The 19,062-nt window shown below is 35.6% G+C and overlaps 10 protein-coding genes across 10 annotated transcripts; 6 read left to right on the top strand and 4 right to left on the bottom strand. All coding sequences in view use genetic code 12, as the record gives it.

Annotated features, from left to right (window-relative positions):
* Positions 1–276: 276 nt before the first annotated feature.
* SPAPADRAFT_136173 (dedicator of cytokinesis protein 4 CRK binding protein) lies at positions 277–5,868 on the top strand (the record flags this gene model as incomplete). Its single annotated transcript, XM_007374647.1, has 1 exon — positions 277–5,868. One exon carries the CDS (start codon positions 277–279, stop codon positions 5,866–5,868), a length of 5,592 nt encoding a protein of 1,863 aa, XP_007374709.1.
* A 308-nt stretch (positions 5,869–6,176) lies between these two features.
* On the top strand, positions 6,177–6,698 carry ACP12 (acyl carrier protein; the record flags this gene model as incomplete). The annotated part of the gene is made up of 1 exon (XM_007374646.1): positions 6,177–6,698. One exon carries the CDS (start codon positions 6,235–6,237, stop codon positions 6,568–6,570), a length of 336 nt encoding a protein of 111 aa, XP_007374708.1.
* A 233-nt stretch (positions 6,699–6,931) lies between these two features.
* Positions 6,932–8,621, top strand: SDS22 (type 1 protein phosphatase-activating protein; the record flags this gene model as incomplete). The annotated part of the gene is made up of 1 exon (XM_007374645.1): positions 6,932–8,621. A coding segment is annotated over one exon (1,057 nt), but the record flags the coding sequence as incomplete, so codon positions are not given.
* Positions 8,622–8,852: 231 nt separating this feature from the next.
* Positions 8,853–11,094, bottom strand: GCD7 (translation initiation factor eIF2B subunit beta; the record flags this gene model as incomplete). The annotated part of the gene is made up of 1 exon (XM_007374643.1): positions 8,853–11,094. The coding sequence occupies one exon, from the start codon at positions 11,070–11,072 to the stop codon at positions 10,014–10,016; it is 1,059 nt and encodes a 352-aa protein (XP_007374705.1).
* HSP21 (Hsp21p) lies at positions 8,889–9,428 on the top strand (the record flags this gene model as incomplete). Its single annotated transcript, XM_007374644.1, has 1 exon — positions 8,889–9,428. The coding sequence occupies one exon, from the start codon at positions 8,889–8,891 to the stop codon at positions 9,426–9,428; it is 540 nt and encodes a 179-aa protein (XP_007374706.1).
* A 92-nt stretch (positions 11,095–11,186) lies between the features above and the next one.
* MED1 (Med1p) lies at positions 11,187–13,879 on the top strand (the record flags this gene model as incomplete). The annotated part of the gene is made up of 1 exon (XM_007374641.1): positions 11,187–13,879. The coding sequence occupies one exon, from the start codon at positions 11,228–11,230 to the stop codon at positions 12,932–12,934; it is 1,707 nt and encodes a 568-aa protein (XP_007374703.1).
* Positions 11,194–13,874, bottom strand: COQ5 (2-hexaprenyl-6-methoxy-1,4-benzoquinone methyltransferase; the record flags this gene model as incomplete). The annotated part of the gene is made up of 1 exon (XM_007374642.1): positions 11,194–13,874. The coding sequence occupies one exon, from the start codon at positions 13,844–13,846 to the stop codon at positions 12,959–12,961; it is 888 nt and encodes a 295-aa protein (XP_007374704.1).
* Positions 13,880–14,004: 125 nt separating the features above from the next.
* Positions 14,005–15,605, bottom strand: CDC19 (pyruvate kinase; the record flags this gene model as incomplete). The annotated part of the gene is made up of 1 exon (XM_007374640.1): positions 14,005–15,605. The coding sequence occupies one exon, from the start codon at positions 15,557–15,559 to the stop codon at positions 14,045–14,047; it is 1,515 nt and encodes a 504-aa protein (XP_007374702.1).
* A 208-nt stretch (positions 15,606–15,813) lies between these two features.
* Positions 15,814–18,917, bottom strand: SPAPADRAFT_60510 (uncharacterized protein; the record flags this gene model as incomplete). Its single annotated transcript, XM_007374638.1, has 1 exon — positions 15,814–18,917. One exon carries the CDS (start codon positions 17,669–17,671, stop codon positions 17,033–17,035), a length of 639 nt encoding a protein of 212 aa, XP_007374700.1.
* On the top strand, positions 18,233–18,661 carry MDJ2 (Mdj2p; the record flags this gene model as incomplete). The annotated part of the gene is made up of 1 exon (XM_007374639.1): positions 18,233–18,661. The coding sequence occupies one exon, from the start codon at positions 18,233–18,235 to the stop codon at positions 18,659–18,661; it is 429 nt and encodes a 142-aa protein (XP_007374701.1).
* Positions 18,918–19,062: the final 145 nt, after the last annotated feature.

The raw sequence follows: 19,062 nt of genomic DNA, 5'->3' as shown, positions 1-19,062 counted from the left end.
GCCAATAGATTGTACTACGATACCTCAGTGTTAATCCAACACCGATTAAAGCGACTGTGCAGCGAAACATCAAACAATTACTTCTCAGCCTAACCGCTAATTAAATTGTGTGGAGCAAGTTAGCCGAATCGTCAAATTGTCCCAAATAGGAAATGCTGCCAAATTTAGCGAGAGAAAAAAAATCAGGCACAAAAATTTATAGAGAAAAAAAAACGGCCGATTTGATTTCGATTTCCTAATTGTTGCCTCTAACAAGTAACTGTATCCAACTCAACCATGACGTGGACACCAACTGATGCCTTTTTGAGAGGTAAGATTGTCAAGGCATTCTTGCCCTTTGATAAACATCCCAATTTAGTTAATGATAACCTTAGAAACTTGTATCCTGGTGACGAAGTTTATATCTTTGAGACAAAAGATAATAAGTGGGCTAGAGGGTATGCTATATCCAAGCCCTTTCCCCATGACTTTGTTATGACCTCCGTTAACTTAGATGACTTGCCTAGTGATAACTGCAACGTTGTTGTTTTCCCTTTGAAATATGTTAAAGTTCAACAAGTTGTTCCATTTCCAGAGGTGAAAATTGAAGCTGTATCTCCCCAGAAGAGCTTACACGTTGTTCCTTCTATTAGTGAAATTGAAAGAGCTGAGAAGGGACCTGAGGAAGAATCTAGAGAAATCCCCAAGTTACCTAATGATTTTGGTTCTAAGAACGTTGGCAATCTTATCGAAGAAATTGGCTATTCTTTGGAATTAATGAATTCTCACCTTTTTGCTTTGTACTCCATTGGGGAATTTAGATTATTCACTAGATTAGTTGCACTTTTCCATGAGTTACACCAAACCAAAATCAAGTTAAGCAACAACTTACTTTCCACCAATGAAGCTATTTATGCCAAAGAACAAGCCACTCATTTATTGAACAAGATTCCCAAAAAATTGGCTTCCAGAGCTGCTCGTTTGAATGAAAAAAGTTATGATTTGGATAACAGAGATACTGATATCTCTGGGTACAAGTCAATCTTAGCTAGAGAAACTCTTTCTGGTGAAATTCTATCATTGGATGGCACCATTCCCGCAAGAATCGCTTTAAACAGTGAGTTAGGTGCTTTGGTTGGGAATTATCCAATCCATGCCCATTTGAACCAAGCTGATTATGACTTGAAATCCCAAGGTAACAAGAAATTACTTCGTGAACCAAACATTTGTTCCCATATTCTTGTTGATTTCCAACAAGTTTCTGGTTCATCAGCTTATCAACCTCCAGGTTTTGCTGGTATGACTGCTTACATGTACCTTCGTAACTCCACCAAGAGATTAACCGAAGCTTTTGCCGTTCAAACCAATACTGTTGACGATTTGGTTGATATTGAAAAACTCAGTGCTGCTCTTTTCCTTAACCTTCCAATTACTGAAATTGATAATAACCGTATTTATCTTGTTGCTGTTTTGACTGAAGAAATTGATATCACCATGAAATTGCCAAGTCATCAACTGCAATACCTTAAGCGTGTTAAAAAGGGTATTGCCGTTGGTGTAGCTGATATCACTAGAGTTTTCTCTTCAAACGAAGGTGCTTTAGCCTCTGGTGAATCTCATAGATTTGCAATTTCTTTGTATGCTTCTTCAATCAAATACAACAATAACAATGAAATTCTTGATGTTGAAGGTAATGATGGTTGGGGTGGGTTAGCCGACCGTATTATTTCCAATTCCAGTATTGGGGTGTTTGTTAATCCTAGAGCTGAAAAATTGATTGTTACCGTTAAGGAATTTAAGAATCAATTAGGTAATGGTTATAACAACCATAGGGAAGTCCATACAGGACCAATCTCGAGAATTAAACCAATTTTCTTTGATCCCTTAGCTGAAAATTATGAACGTATCTATTTGAATATGGGTAAACTTAGTTTGATTCATAATCCAATGAGAGACGATTTATTGACTATTGAAGTTAGTGCTCCAAATAATGAATTGATTGCATTTGCCAAAGGATCCAACCAACAAGAAAAACGTACTTGGCAATTAGTTTCGGTTAATCCTGAAGAAAGTATTGGTGAAATTGTTAAAGTCAATGGGATTTCGTTACAAAACCCATCTAAGAAACTTCCCAAGGAAGATTTCCTTTTGTTGACATTATATGTCAATGGTGCTTTAGCTGGTCAAGGGAAACTTCTTTATAAAGCAGGCAACAAATTGGTTGAATTCCACAAAAGGGCAATTGATATTAAATCGTTAAACAATAAAGTTGTTATTGGTCGTGTTGAAGTTAGTACTGAATATATTGGAAAGATTTATAATTCCGACATTTCAATTGATAATATCTTCCAATATCAAAGTTTGATTAGTCAAGGTCCATCCGGAATTGATGTTCTTTCCCAATCCATGGAAAATTTCTGTAAATTGGGTGTTTCTCAACTTGTCAAGTATTTCCCTGAGTTATTAAGTTCGTTCCATGGTATTGTCGATTGTGTGTTGAATAATGAAAATATGGAAAATAAGGAAACTTTCCTTGATCTTATGTTTAGATCCACCATTCACTTGATGGATGTGCTTTTCGGAAAGAAGGAACAATATTTGCAACTTATTGAGAATTATTCTATCAAGTATAGAAGTCCACCACAAGTTGGGATTTTCTATTTGTCAACCATTGCCAAAGTTTTCCATAAAGTTGATGTTGAATGGAATGCAGTTTCAAGAGCAATGTGTCGTGTGATTTCATATATCATGAGATTGGCTATTGTATCCATGAAGGGAGTTACTGACCAACAAGAAGAGTACTACAAATCTTTAGGTATGTTATTTATGGGAGTGGCTAAATTCTTGGCTGTTCCAACACCTAATTTAGCTGAAGATCAAATTCTTATTATGAATATTGTTGATTATGTCTTATCATTCAGACTGAGTATGGATCCTGTGAGAATTATTATTTCCATTGTTGGATTCTTAGATGCCATTGGAACTCGTGGTTTGGGAGCAAATGAAGAAAGTTATGGACAAACTCAAGTTATCAAGGGTTCAAAAGGACATGAAGTTATTATTGGGAAATTGCTTTTGAACAACCGTTTGCTTCATTCTAAATACATTGATAACCATAAAGAAGTTAGAAGATTACTTGTTAGTAACTCTGTTCGTTGGGCATTTGAAGTATTAACTGGTGCAACAGATATTGATGCCTCAAGACTAGCATGCACTAATCTTAATACTGTTTGTACTATTTTGTGGGAGAAGGTTTTACCAAGTAAAGATCCAGAAGATATTCAAATGTGTTATTCATTAACGAAATTCCTTCCAGTACTTGCCAGTGTGTTCAGTAAGTACAATACCTATTTGAGAACAAATGATCAATTTAAACCAAAGCGTACATTCACCAATCTTTTCCCGACCCAATACCCATTCCGGGAATTCTCTATTGATTCAATTGTTAATGATGAAGTTATGGTGGAATTATTAGTTGAAATAGCAACCTGTTTTTCCTTTATGGGTATGATTGGTAAGAATGCCGCTGGTGAAGAAGGTATACTTAGGTTATTAGAATTTGAAATCAAGGACGATTTCTTTGATGCAGAAAAGTATTTAACAAGCAACTTTGGTAGTAAGGATCTTATTGAGATGATGAAGGGTCTTAGACATATTAGACAAGGGTGGTATTTCCCTGAAGATAAATGGTTGTCACTTTACGCCGTTATTGGTGAAGGTTGTTTATGTGCATTGGAATTAATCAGTCCATTGCTTTTGGCCGAGCATATCCCATTGCAAGATGATATGGATTCATTTGATATTGTTCTTTGGGGAATCTATTTTAGAAACTTACTCAAATTAGGTACAATTGCCCCTGTATCTGTAGAACATTTGTCTGATCTTCCCAGAAGAGCTTGTTCTCAAATCACAGGAACGATGCGTGACAGAATTGCTGGTTTACTTTCGAAGGCATGGGATGCCTTAGGATGGTATGCTTCAAATGAAGATATTGCTAGATTCAACTTCGAAAAATATGGTGGGTATCAAATTGAATTCTTGGATAGTAGTGCTTATGGAATTTTACCCGAATTAATGTTATTTGCCTTACAGAGAAATAAACAATGTCAAGAAGTCTCGGCCAAGATCATTTGGAGTTGCTTGATTACTGAATATAACGTGACCGAAAACATCAATGAACTGACCAGACAAATCTTGTATGGGTTACATGAAATTTACCATAGATTTGCCTACAAGCCAAAACCTAGTGAACAAGAGTCGTTTATTTCTCAATTGAAAGCTACTATTAGGTTGGATGTTGAAGATGAAATGTTTGGTGATGTTTACGATTTTGTTCATAATCTTTCAAGATACATGGATGCTTTGAACTATTTGCTCAGTGTTCCTGTTGGCCCTGAGTTTAACGATGATAGATCATTCCATGAAATCAATTGTCGATCATATTTGAGAGATGCAGGTAAAGAAGAAGTGCTTGGAAATTATGTTAGCAGCATGTATGAAGAATATCTTAACAGCAAGGATTACATTCAAGCTGCATTGAGTTTGGAATTATATTCTACCATTTACACATGGGACCAACAAACCATTGTACCACAAAGTTATAAACCTAAGTTGGCTCAACAAACTTCATTTGAAAGAAAGGAATTGTTGTATACCATGATTGCTAAGAATTATATCAAGGGTAACTCCTTGGAACGTGCAATTGATGCTTATAATGGATTGTTAGACGCTTATCACGAACATACTTTAGATTTGAAGAGTTTTTCATATGTTCACAGTAAATTGGCTAAATTGTATTTGGATTTAGAATCTTCGGATAAGTTGACACCCTCATACTTTAGAGTGGAGTTTATCGGTACTGGATTCCCATTGTATATCAGAGGCCGTGAGCAAATTTATCAAGGGATGCCATTCGAACATATCACTTCGATTTACAAACGATTATTGAATATTTTCCCAGGGGCAAGAATTATCTCTGAAGAGAATGAAGCTAGAAATGCCAAGGAAAAATTTAAGAATGGTAGGTTCTTGTATGTTTCTGTCGTTGAACCAGTTGATGAAATTTCCGACAAGGTGTTCAATACTTCGATTGGGGTTAGACAATATGCTAGAAATAGAGATTTGAGATTCTTCACTACTATGAAGAGACTTCCAGGATACTCTTCAGTGTTTGATTTATGGACTGAAGAAACAACCTATGAAACTCAACTTTCATTCCCAACATTAATGAATAGAAGTTTCATTAAGGAATCCAAGACAGTAAAGCTTTCACCATTGGACAATGCCATTAGAACCTTGATCAACAAGAATAACGATTTGATTCAATTGGAAAGTAAGATCAATCAAGCACTTAAGGAGAAGCACGAAGTTGGTGCATTAACTATGGAAATGACTAGACAACTTTCCGGAACTGTTGATTCACCTGTAAACGGAGGTGTTGGTCAATACCGTGACTTCTTGTCTAAATTAGATCAAGACGAAGATAAATTGAGATTATTAAAGAGAGCTCTTGATGATCTTGTCATGATCTTGAATAGATGTTTACAATTACATGGAAAGATTGTTACTCCAAATTTGAAGGCAACCCATGATAATATGCTTGACCAATATAAGAAGAACTTTAAGGATGAAATTGAAGCATTGACGATTTCCGGTGAACTTAATGGTGTACTGAACTCCAACAAGATCCAAAGAATGTCATTGATTAGAAAGGATAAGGATCCTGGATCTCCTCTTAGACAATCACGTACGAATAGATCTAACGGTTCGTTAGGTACTTCTACAACGACTTCATCCATGAGTGGACGTATGTCAAGAACAAACAGTACAACGACGTTTAACACTGTTCGGTTAGAACGAGTTCAATTGTTTAAACTGGCAATTGAGTAGTGTTTAAGTTTTATACGATTAAATATATGAATCAATTATGGAATTTTCTCGTAGATATATAGTAAAGTACTAGATTTAAAATGCCAGGCATATAGGACCGGCTCATTTGAGCATTACTGGGTTAATGTATCGGCATTTTTACCCATTTAAGTAGAGTATTGCCCGGGATGACTTAACTGCAAATTAACCAGTAAAAATGTCGCAACCTCCCCCTTAACCTGTAAACTGTAAATTTGTGCTTTTTTTTTCGGATTCGTCCAGAGAGAAGTTGACAGAATTAAGTCATTGGAAAAAAAACTCCAAAGGACGACAAACCCCATTTTTCATTTTAACTCACTTGATTTGATATAAAAGAATATTTCCAAGATGTTTAGATTAGCTGCCCGTTCTATTCGTGTTCCAATTGTTAGAGCTTCCATTGTTAAGCCAATTCGTTTCTACGCTGCTCCACCAATCACCAAAGACGAAGTCACCAAAAGAGCATTTGAAGCCTTAAAGACCGTTGCTGCTATACAAGAATCCAAACTTTCATTAGAAGCTTCTTTCCAAAAGGATTTGGGATTAGATTCATTAGACACTGTTGAAGCATTAGTTGCATTAGAAGAAGAATTCGAATTGGAAATCCCTGATAAGATTTCTGACGAAATCAAGACTGTTGGTGAAGCCGTCGAATATATCTTTAAAGAAGAACAAAAGTATTAGTGAAATACGAATTGATATTGAAGATGGGATCAAGATAGGTCCTTGTCTAACTTTTGTACAACTGTAAATATATTATTATTTTTGAGAAAATCAGGTTTATATAGCTGAAAGTAAGAACTTTTTGCATGAATATTGCAGTGTAGTATTCTTTAGCTCTCAGTAGGCACTCTATCATATATTTCACTCATGTGTAGGTGGTGATACTGATCTCCTTGTATCTTCTCTGTAAGCAAACGAAGATCTCTTTTAATTGGTTCGATTTAGGCACATGATCTTGCATCACGTGCGGAGAAAAGGAAGAGGGGCCACCTTATTTTTTAGGGAGTCTGATTTACTAGAAGTGGCAACCAAACTGTTCAATAAACATTTGAAGCTTACAATGCCAGCAGAAATTCCAGATACCCAACGGGAAAGTGCTTCTGGAATCGAATCCAATACTTTAGTTGATGAATCAGTATTATCTCATACTGAAGATGAAGAAGAAGAAGACGACGAACACGAAGGTGATGACCATGGGGAAAATGATGCAGTTCAGTATCCTGGTACTGTACTTCCTGATAACAATGTTGAATCAATTGAAGCTGATCAAGATTTAGCTTCAACTTACGACATCGATACTGACTATATAGATTTGATTCATTTGAAAATCGGATCAATTGAAGATTTGAATTTGTCAAGATTTACCAAATTACAATCGTTATGTTTGAGACAAAATTTAATCACGTCAATTGTCGGCATTAAGGAAATCGCAGATAGTTTAACCGAATTGGATCTTTACGATAATCGAATCAATCATATTTCAAGCTCTATAAAGCATTTAACTAAGCTTAAGAATTTAGATTTCTCATTCAATTTAATCAAGAATATCAAGAATATTGAAACTTTGGTGGAACTTGAAAACTTATATTTTGTTCAGAATAAAATCAAACATATACAAAACCTTGAAAACTTGACAAAATTAAAGAATTTAGAATTGGGAGGAAACAAGATTGAAAAAATCGAAAATCTTGATAATAATGTAAATATTGAACAATTATGGTTAGGTAAGAACAGAATTTACAAATTTGAGAATTTAAACCATATGGTTAATTTAAGGGTTCTTTCAATTCAATCCAACAGAATTACTAAAATTGAAGGATTAGAGAATTTAATAAATCTTGAAGAATTGTATTTATCACATAATGGTATTGAAAAAATTGAAAATCTTGAACATAATGTAAACTTGCAAGTTTTAGATGTCACTTCAAACAAGTTGAAACATATTGAAAATCTCAAACATTTAACTAAATTGACTGATTTCTGGTGCTCGTATAATCAAATTTCAAGTTTTGAAGAGATTGGTAAGGAATTAGGTAAGCTTGAAGAATTGGATACCGTTTATTTCGAGGGTAATCCAGTACAAACCGAAAATCCAAGTGCTTATAGAAGAAAGATGATATTGTATTTGGGTCCATCGTTAGCTAAAATCGATGCTACTTATATTCATAGTTAGGTCTTTCTGCCTTTAATCTATATAGTACAGAAAATTACATGATCGATTATAATTAAATGTAAGACATGACTTCTCCAAACTATATTTAGATTCATTACCGGCGCTACCAAATATGAAATTTACTACAGAGATTTGAAAGTATAGTAGAAAGTCAGTTTAACAAGTACATAAGATTTTGCAAGCTCTAGTAATCAATACTGCCAGTTGTAGCTGCATAGATGAATGTATCTTGATACTAGAAACCACGAATCGTTTCCAATTTCAAATACAGTAGTATTGTAACTCGTCAGTACGAGTCGAGGAACAGTTGAGTAAAGGCTATCAACGTGTTGCATTTGTTTAGATCTGTCTCTTTAATAAGAAACAGCAATATTTGGGGCAAGCTACACAGTATGATCAAGGCTACAAAGAAAACCAATGACGTGCTCGAACTTTGAAATTGTCTTCTTCTAAACCGTTCTCCCCTTTCCCAACAAGGAGCATAAAGATACAAGAGTGAATGTGTCAATGTGTAATTAATCTAGAAAAATCCATGCAATGTTAAAAGTATATAATTTCCAGTGAGTTCTATGAAATCTTTGCCCATAGAGAATATCACAGCAACATGTATCCCCCTCCCCCCCCCTTGGTAGCTTAGAGAATTTTCGAGAAAAAATGAGAATGTTCCAGTAGCGTGATTTTCCTTTTTTTCGCAACCAGCAAAAGGAGGAGATTAAACAGTCATGCTAGGACTCGAAGAATATATAAGGAAGTGTAGTTTCCCTCTTGTCCCTTAGTTCATATTCCTTCTCTTCTTCAATAACAATAAACATCAATTATATTCACAATGTTTTCCCGCTTTTTTGACGACGATTTCGACGACTTTTTCTTTAGACCAAGAAGATACACTACTCAAAAGCCAGCTGATTACAACCCAAGACAAATCACTCAAGGTGATGATATTAGTTTAACTCCTTGGGGAGGCCAATCTACTTTACTGCGTGACTTCAATGATTCCTTCTGGAGAAACTTCAATGCTGGTAAGTACTTTGTTGGATTTGATGAAGATTTGAAAACAACCGAAGAAAAAGACAAGTACTTGGTCACGTTCACTCAACCAGAAGGTAAATTAAACCCAGAAGATGTCAAGATTGATTTCCACAAGAAACAAAATGAATTGGTTATTTCAATTTCCCATGAAGAAAAAGATGAAAACAGATCAACTTCAAGATCTTTTGTCAGTAGCAGAATCTTTGCTAAGCCAATCAATCCTGATGATATCAAGGCTGATATTACTGGTGGTTCAATTAAACTTGTTTTGCCAAAGGTTGAACCTGACAAGGAAGAAAAGCCAAATGTTGTTAGTGTCAAGGTGAACAAATTATAAACAGCGAGTATATGCTGGTCATCAATTGCTTGTTATATATATATATGGTATTGTTTTTTTATATCTAAATAAAAATATGGCTTTCTAAGTTTTATTTGTGCACTGTAGTTTTTGTTTTCTAATTTTTGCAACTACTCTTCCTTCTTACAGGCATTCTTTAACCATGAGAAGGTTCATCTTCTTTACTAGAATTCAGGACTCTTTCAGAAGGCTATTCCAGCCAATTGATCCTCCAACTTATATACCAAATTCCTGGCAAGAAGAAGAATTACTTACAACCGGTTATACCACAGAAAGAACATCGGAAGAATATGAACAAATTTCAATACTAGAGCAATTGACTTCATTAGTGGATCAAGAGATTACTAGATCTGCTGGACTTAACCACGATTCGTCCTTAGATCAAGACAATGACTACCATACAAAACCATTAGTTATAAAGAAAAGATCCAAATCAAACTACAATACCATAAATGCTGCTCCTACAAATCCTGAGAATCAAAGTTTAGTTATTAGCCCCTCTTGCCTTGTAACCAAGAAGAAACCAAAGTTAATTAAAATAGTTAAATCTAATCAAGGTTGAGTCTATTCCAATTTGTTGTCTTCTACTTTATAATTATCCAACACGATTCTATAAATAAATGAAGGAGCGAACCCACCAATGTTGGTTATAAAGATATCAATATGTTCAGGAGGAATATAATCTTCTAATGGGTTAGTAACAACTTCAACATTATCCACCAATTCAAAATCATCATAGTTTAATACATGTCCGGAGTTACCAACTTCAATCAAATCATCACGACTGAATGGATATAATGGTGACAATTTATATAATCCACCAACTGCAAAAACAGGAGTTTTATGTTCTTTAGCGCATTCAACAACATTGGCTACACCAGAATTGGATAAACATCCTCCATTAGCAAATACAGCATTGGTTCCTATTATAACTTTCCCAACTCTTGACATGACGGCATAAGTGGTTGTATCCGGAATCAAAACGGTCTCGATATTGTGTTGGGCCAAGGTTTTGGCAAATTGGTGCGCCTTTTTAATTTCATTAGGATAGTTTTCCATAACCAATACTGTGAAATTACGTTTGGTTCTAGCTTTAATTAAAAAGTTTAATACGGTGTCAGAAGTAGGGGTAGGTGTAAGCAAGACTTCATTATCGTGAATTAAATCAACACACATGGTTTCAAGACCTTCACTAACATTTGTAATTTCATCAACCAAGTCTCTAATTCCTTGGATTATAATTGCTCTCATATCTGACATCTGCTTTTTGGAATGATCTTCTCTAACTTCACACTTAGTAGTAGATAACAACGAAAACATTGAGCTCATCATAGGAGTATTTTCGTGTTCAGTTTCAATTTCATCTCGTATTAAAGCAAGAACACGTCTTACTATGTTTCCAGGTATGATTTTTCTAGGATATGCTTTGTGAATTATGATGCCAACTTGTCTGATAATGCTAATCAAGTCGTAGGTATTGGTCCATCTGGCAGCCGAAATCACCTTCATTAACAACTGGGCAATTGCCAAGGCAATTTCTTGGTCTCCTTCTATTTGGTGACGTTTGAGACTAGATACTACTGGATCTATAAGAGATTTTATCTCTGGTGTTATCAACGACATGTCTTTTGCTTATTGCTTCACTGGTGACTCTACTTTTCATAGGAAAATTTTTTCTTAGTCAGATTTGGTTGTAAGAAAAATGAGAGTTGAGAAATTTGGTTGTAAAAAACAATCAACATTCATAAGGATACATCACCCACAACTAGAACAGTACCATGGTAAGCTTTAATCAATCACTAGACACGTCGCTTCAACTACTCTATGATTACTCGTCCAATTTTCAAATTTCAGTTGAATTAGTTCAAAAATTAGCTCAGCATTTAAAGTTGGAGACGTTTATTGATACCAGTTTCCAATTTGGCAATGTTGAAGGAAACAACCAACAAAGATTAACCATTGCTGCTTCTTCGATTCTATTAGACATTGATTTCGAGAATGATAGGAAGGTGAGTAATATTTCGTTGTCAATTGGTAATGAACTGACCCACACTACCGAGAATAGCAAGGAGTATATAGAGTCAGTTCAGAATAACCATGGAATAACAGTGATAAAACTCAACCCTAACAAGAACCCACTTACTTTTTTGAAAAAAAGCAGTGATGAAAAGTCTATTGCGGAGAAGATATTACTTGCAAATCTTTCTCAACCCAAGCTTAACAAATTTCCCGAGAATTTACAATACTTGGCCATAATTGACAAATATGCCAATTCCAATCAAGATTTATTCACATATATCGAAAGAACAGCCTTATTGCTTCACACTATAAGCCAATTGGAGATCGAAAGAAATCCAAATAACTGGCAAATCGAACAAGGGTTAAATAATGCAATAGGGAATGTAAAAATCCATGACATAACCCAAGGTAAAATAGGATTGTTCCTTGAATTCTGGAAAGATTTCAGGTACATTAATCATGAACTGAATACTGCTATTGGAAACACCTACAATGTCCAATTTAATATTGTTTCTTCATCATATAACCACGAGTATTTGCTTGAAAATAATAAGAAGGAATGGGAGATAGCTAATCAAGGTAATAAAGAACGAGTCAAGTTTGAATTTGAAGATGCAGTTATACCAACCGTTAACAACGATGGAACAAACACTACTATGTTGCCGTGGATGTTTGATCTTGTTTTGAATCATCCAATTTATGTTCCAAAATATATCTTGGAATACCTCGGTTTAGATTACACTGTTGAAGAAAATACTACTGATCCACTTTTTAAAATATTTGATAAAATCAACAACTCGCAAGAAGTCGTGGATTCTATAAACATACTTGGAAGAAATGTTTCATGTTTGATAAATCATGACTTGATATCTAACTTCATACCATTGAAAAGCGTCAAGATCAACCATTTATACGACCTTTCCCTGTTGATTCCAATTTTAAGGAATTTCATTGTATTATCCAACTTGTACCGCACGTTAAGTCAAAACAACTGTATTATACCAAGAAGAAAAAGTAGACGAAGAAGTTCAAGAGTGTCCTTTAAGAATGATAAAGAGTTGACCGAAGAGATTCGGAAGAAATTAAAGGACTCGTTGAAGTTACCTGATGATGTAACTGATGAAGAATTATTAGGATTGAATGCAATTTCCGAGACTGCCACCTACAGTACTATTCAGCCTATTAACGATATGTTTGATCTTGAATCATTTATAAAGAATGATCAAACTACTACATCCAAAGAAAACTACTTTCAAGTAAGTCTTGATGATATTGATGTGACTTCCAATGACTTATATCTTACAGTTGAAGCATATCTGGATATTAAGGAAATATATATCCGTTTCAAAATATCCAATGGACAAATACAACTATTACAAGATGATATTGATGAGAACAACGCCAAGTTCATAAAAACGCTTGATCTCACCGAAGATTTCGTAGTTTCAATTACATCAGTGTATTAATTATGTACAAGAATATATATAAACCTAGAGCTTGACACCAATGTGAATACTGGCGACACCAAAAGTTAAATTTTCATATCCTGGTTCAGGAACATAGAATCCTGCTTTTTGAATCATCCCTTTAAAAGTTTCTTGGTTTGGAAATTTTCTAATACTTTCCACTAAATATTGATAAGAATCTCTATCATTAGCAATCAATTGACCCATTAAAGGTAACAAACTGAAAGAATAAGCTTGGTATGCATAGTCAATTGCTGGATTTTCAACTTGAGAGAATTCCAAACATGCGAAAATACCTCCAGGACGTAAGACTCTGTATGCCGTGTTTAAACCTGCTTGAACATCGGTGAAGTTTCTAATACCAAAGGCAATAGTGTAAACATCTTTAGAGTTGTCTTCGATCTTATCCATGATTTCACCATTTTGAACCAAGAACTTAACTCGATCACTGCCATCATTCCATTTACTCTTTTGAAATCTTAATTCACCCTCATGCAACATATCAGGATTGATATCAGCAACAGTCATGGTCGAACTAACATCACCGAATTTTTTCTCGGCGTGATCAAGCAATCCAAATGCAATGTCACCGGTACCACCAGCAACATCCAAAAAATCAAGGGGTCTAGAGCTTCCTGGTCTCATACCTGCATCCAATCTGTCGATGAAGTGTGATTTCCATAATCTGTGTACACCCATGGACATAGCATCATTCATAACATCATATTTGGAAGCAACCGAGGAGAACACCCCTCCGACAAGTTTCTCCTTGTCTTCCTTTTGCACGGTCTTGAATCCGAAATGGGTTGTTTCTGGTTTAGGTGGAGGTGGAGGTGGTGGTGGGGTAGTGGCAAGTGTTCTTGCAAGGATTGGCCCACCACGTTTGAGTGAACGTGTTAAACTGGTCTTCATTGTTAGGGGATCAGCTTAGTGTAGCAGTGGTGTAATTTTTCATAATCCTTTTTTTTATTCGTGCTCAATTTTTTTTTGTCTGTCTGTCTGTCTGTCTGTCTGTCTGTGTACGACAATTGTACGACATAAAATTTAATGCAACAACTACAGTAAAAACATTCACAAATTATCCTTAATTTTCTATAATTATATATAAACTTAAGCTTGAACAATTCTAACGGTGTTAGAGTGTCCAGAACCCTTGGTCCAACCTTGGACGGTAACAATAGAATCACCCTTGTTAATAATACCCAATTTAACAGCTTCAGTAACAGCCCATCTTAATCTGTGTTCAACATCTTCTTGCCAGTTTTCAGTTTGAGCATCACTGGAAATAAATGGATAAACACCTCTATACAAGTGGGAGAATCTGGCAGCTCTTTCGTTTCTGGTAACCATAAGAATTGGAACATCTGGCTTGTACTTGGAAACTAATCTAGCAGATAAACCAGTGGTGGATAAAACAACGATGGCCTTAGCATCTTGTTCGTAAGCAGCAGAGACAGCGGCAACAGCACAAGTTTCAGTGGTTGGAGTTGGCTTCTTGGCAAGAGATCTCAATTCATTGAATAATTGGTAGTAATCAATGGCCTTTTCGGCAATCAAAGCAGTGTTGTGCATCATGGAGACGGCTTCAAATGGGTAGTCACCCTTGGCGGTTTCACCAGACAACATAACACAATCAGCACCATCTAAGATAGCATTACCAACATCAGAAACTTCAGCTCTGGTTGGTCTTGGGTTGTAAGTCATGGATTCCAACATTTGGGTAGCACAAATAACTGGCTTGGCGGCAATGTTACATTTGGCAATCAATTGCTTTTGAACAACGAAAACTTGTGGAGCTGGGATTTCAATACCTAAATCACCTCTAGCAACCATAACACCATCGGTAACCTTCAAGATTTCATCGAAGTTGTTAACACCTTGTTGGTTTTCAATCTTGGAAATGATTTGAATGTCTTTACCTTCTTCACCTAAAACTTCTCTGATGTCAAGGACATCTTGGGCAGTTCTAATAAAGGAAGCGAAAACCATGTCAACACCGTTCTTGACACCGAATTTCAAATCAGCCTTATCTTTTTCGGACAAAGCTGGTAAATCAACATCGGTACCTGGCAAGTTAACACCCTTGTGGGAACAGATCTTACCAGCATTGATGGATTGAACCTTCAAAGTTTGTTCGTCAACAACTTCCAAAACTTCAAAGGAAAGAACACCATCATCAACGTAAATGATCTTACCAGCTTCGATAACCTTGGTAATGTTCTTGTAATCAACATACATGACCTTGTCGTTACATTGAGTCTTGTACTTGTCATCGGTGGTGAAGATCATTTCGTGGTTTGGAGGAATTGGGTAGTCAACATTGTCAACGGTAGTACCGGTTCTAATTTCTGGACCCTTGGTATCCAAGGCAATGGCCAATGGTCTACCTGGGTAAACTTCGGTAGATTTTCTAGCGTTGTCAACGACAGATTGATGGTATTCATAAGAACCATGGGAGAAGTTCATACGAACAATGTTTAATCCGGCCTTTCTTAAACCAACCAAGACATCAACATTGTTGGTCTTTGGACCAATGGTACCAATGATGGAAGTACGACGTAAGTGCTTGTGAGGAGTATCTTCAACGTTTAATCTGGATAACCAACCTAAGGAAGAGGCAGACATTGTATATGTTTATATGTATTAAAGTAGAGTTTAAGTACAAGGGATCAAAAAGAAGAAGAAATTGGAACTTGAAATTTAAGGAGTAGAATTCAATGGCTATTTATATACAGACACTGAACCCCCCTCGTTGACATCCAAAAAAAAAAATAGACATAATTGAAAAATTGATTAAAAAAAAAAAATAAAAAATAAAGTAAAAATGCTGTTACGGTGTAACCCATCGTTAGATGCGGCTCATTTTTTTCCTTTGTTCTGCGATTCTTCTCTAGTTTCTGGCGGTGTACAGTCGGCCGGAGTTTCCAGATTGGTGTTACAAAAGCGTATTAATGTCTAATCGGTAATTTATTACGTGATTTCTGCCTATCAATAGCGAGCATCAAAGTAAACAATGAGCAGATTTACTAGCTACTCGTCTTTTTTTGTTATCACCAGATGGTACTATTCCCTTGAATCATTTTTTGGTGTTCTTGCGATGGATCTGCAAATTGCTGCGGGCGTGTCAAGTTTCGCGGTAAAAACGGATTAATACCAAATACCACCACATGCTCGCAAATGTAACATTTTTTATTGCTCTCGGCCGTGGTAGTGGTGTGTGTGTGTGCGTGTGTGACAAATGTCGGATCCAACGGTGATAGTTTGTTGTTACTGTTTCATGTGTTTTCTTGTACCTGATCCATCAGGTTATACTTTGTGCATTAGATGTGTTGTGATGATGACTGGTAGACTTATGTTACTATGACGTATTTTATGTAATTAAAAAATTGCTTTTTTTTTCTCTTGCCAAATTGATATATGGGAACGCAATTGATAGAATGCTACACCCAAACATGTTCATACACGTACCGCGTCTGTGATTGCGGTCGGCATTGAGACGTATCTTATATCTTAGCTTTATTGTCCAACTCCGAGGTGTAAATTTCGGAAATATTTTTTAACGGAGTATTTCCAACATCCCGAATATTACTCAAAAATAAAAAAAAAATTATTGTAAGGTCAATCCATGTTATGCGCGAAAGAGGGGTGGATTTCAGTACACAAATTGATACTTGATACATACCAGATCAATTCCACGGGTGGGGTTCGCATAGAGTATGAATATACCAATTGTGATAGGACTAACTAGATGAGCAAGCACCATTTCAAGTGATACTTTCACAATGTTCTGACTATCACATGTCTGTTCCTCATAATGTACACAAGCGATATAATTTCGGTCTAGTTTTTTTTTACGCCTTACACATGCTGTTATAGTTGAAAACGTTACATATAAATTAACGGTTGAAAAGTTTAAACAAAACATTCACATTCCTGGCAAAGATACACGTAATCACAATTAATGGTTTTCCTTGTTGGGATATTTTTTTTATATGAAGTTCTATCAAAAACAACAAACCACTTTCGAAAACCACGTTTTGCAACCACTACAGAGATTATATTTATTAATTCGAAAATATAAAAGCTAACAAAGATTATCTAAGCTAGGACAAGATATAACCCAAAAACTGAACACCCGATCAAAAGTATTCCAACAACCCCACTAGCAGTATAGTCGACATCCCATCCTCTTCTCTTACGCTCATTTTCGTGATATAACTCAACTCTTCTGTTGTAATCGTTTTCGATGGCCCTCATTTCTAATTTAGTAAATGCCAATGTATTCTCATAAGCAATTTCCTTGTTAAAATGGACGAAACGGAGTAAGGACAAACCACGTCCTTTAGCTCGATCGTAATTTGAACAAAGTTCTTTGTCATTTTTGACATTTTCAATCAGATTGTATCTAACTTTAAACGCTTCAAACATATTATGAGTAATGAATTCTTTAGTAAGTCCTTCAATCACTTCGGAAAAGTATAAATAACTCCAGTAATAACCAAAAGGAAAATCATGTTCTCCAAAACATTCAATGGCGATCTCCCTTAAGTGACATTCAACATCGGGCCATTTATCATTGTTGTGTGGATTGTATTTAGAAAGGATCTTCTTTTTGAACTTCAAAACGACAACTTGATCAGGAACTGGACTTTCATTTGTTAATGCTGCATATTCAGCTAATTTTGTTAACCACAACTTCTTCTTTTCTGCTTGCTTGGCGAAATGCAAACTTGACATTGCTGCAAGGTTAGTGTGGAAAACGAGTAGAAGTGTACAGAAACAAATGAGCGGTTATTTGCAACTGCAAAAAGAAATTGTAAATATCTGGTGAAATCAAAGAAGCGAAATTCGAGCCGCGTTTTCTAGTTTGGGAATATCCACCTTCCCGAGGATTGAAGCAGGTTATTGCATTTGAAATGGATTTGTAACATCTACTGCCAACTGGTTCTGAGACTGGTTTAGAGTTACGGCTAAATTTACAATGAAACATGAAGAATAAGCTGTAACCCAGAAGTCAAAGCATTCGACTATCAGGTACTGTTACCTACTCTTTTCTCGGATCCAAAGAAAATTGGCAGATGGTCACTAACATTGATCTCTTTGACAAACTTGATTTTGAAAGCTCCACCATAGCTTGTCCTTAATGATTAACCAAAAGGAAGACAAACACAGTGGCTATTTTTGCAACCGCGAGAAATTCCCTCATTAACAACATTTTCTTAAGCAACATCTACAACCGCGAACAAATAAAAAAACTGATATTTTTATCATAAATAAGCAAACCCCCAGCACATTAACATGCTCCCAATAGTACTAGGTATAGGAGCAACCGTGCTTGCCCTAACTGCCAAATCAACAATAACTGCTTTTTCCCATTATTCGCACCTCACACCATTCATGATTGCCACTCTAAACAACATACGCCTAGTGACACCCAATGTTTCACCAACCACATCCAAACAAGATCCTAGGTATAAGACATATGAATACATTCGACAGAAGTATCCTAATAGAGGATTTGGAGAACCTGTAACTGAATCTGAAGCATTACTTATACTAGGCATTGAAGGGGAAGATATTATGAAGGTGGATAAAAAGATGGTGCGTGATCGATATCGGAAGTTGATGATTTTGAACCATCCAGACAAAAATGGGAGTGAGTATTTAAGTAAACGATTAAATGAAGCTAAGGATGTACTAGACAAGAGTTATATGATTAAGAAATAAGAAGTATTCATGAAATTATGAACTTTATTTATTAAGACAACCACGTTGCCCATTCGAATGCATACGGTATTTCCGCATCGAACTATTTGAAGTGATTTTTACTGGTCCACTAGATCGATCTGGAGTAACCTACATAGATGATCGACTCTATTAATTCTTAGGCTCTGCCTTTGGCATTCTTGGGGAAGCTTGCCCAGAATTATACTGTATATAGAACTACAAGTAATAAATATCCAAGTTCAATTTAATTCAATTTAATTCAATTCAATGGTTCATATAAATAATATAAATAAAATGTGTTACTATATAAAGATTCACTAAAGATATCATCAGTATAACCAACTAGAGTTTCTCCTTGTTCAATTAGACAATGGTACATCTCATTGGAAGAATAGCGTTTC

The sequence above is a fragment of the Spathaspora passalidarum genome, assembly GCF_000223485.1.
Source record: "Spathaspora passalidarum NRRL Y-27907 unplaced genomic scaffold SPAPAscaffold_3, whole genome shotgun sequence".
NCBI classification, from domain to species: domain Eukaryota; kingdom Fungi; phylum Ascomycota; class Pichiomycetes; order Serinales; family Debaryomycetaceae; genus Spathaspora; species Spathaspora passalidarum.
The sequence above is the reverse complement of the archived record's forward strand: the minus strand, read 5'-3'. Positions and strand labels throughout refer to the sequence as shown.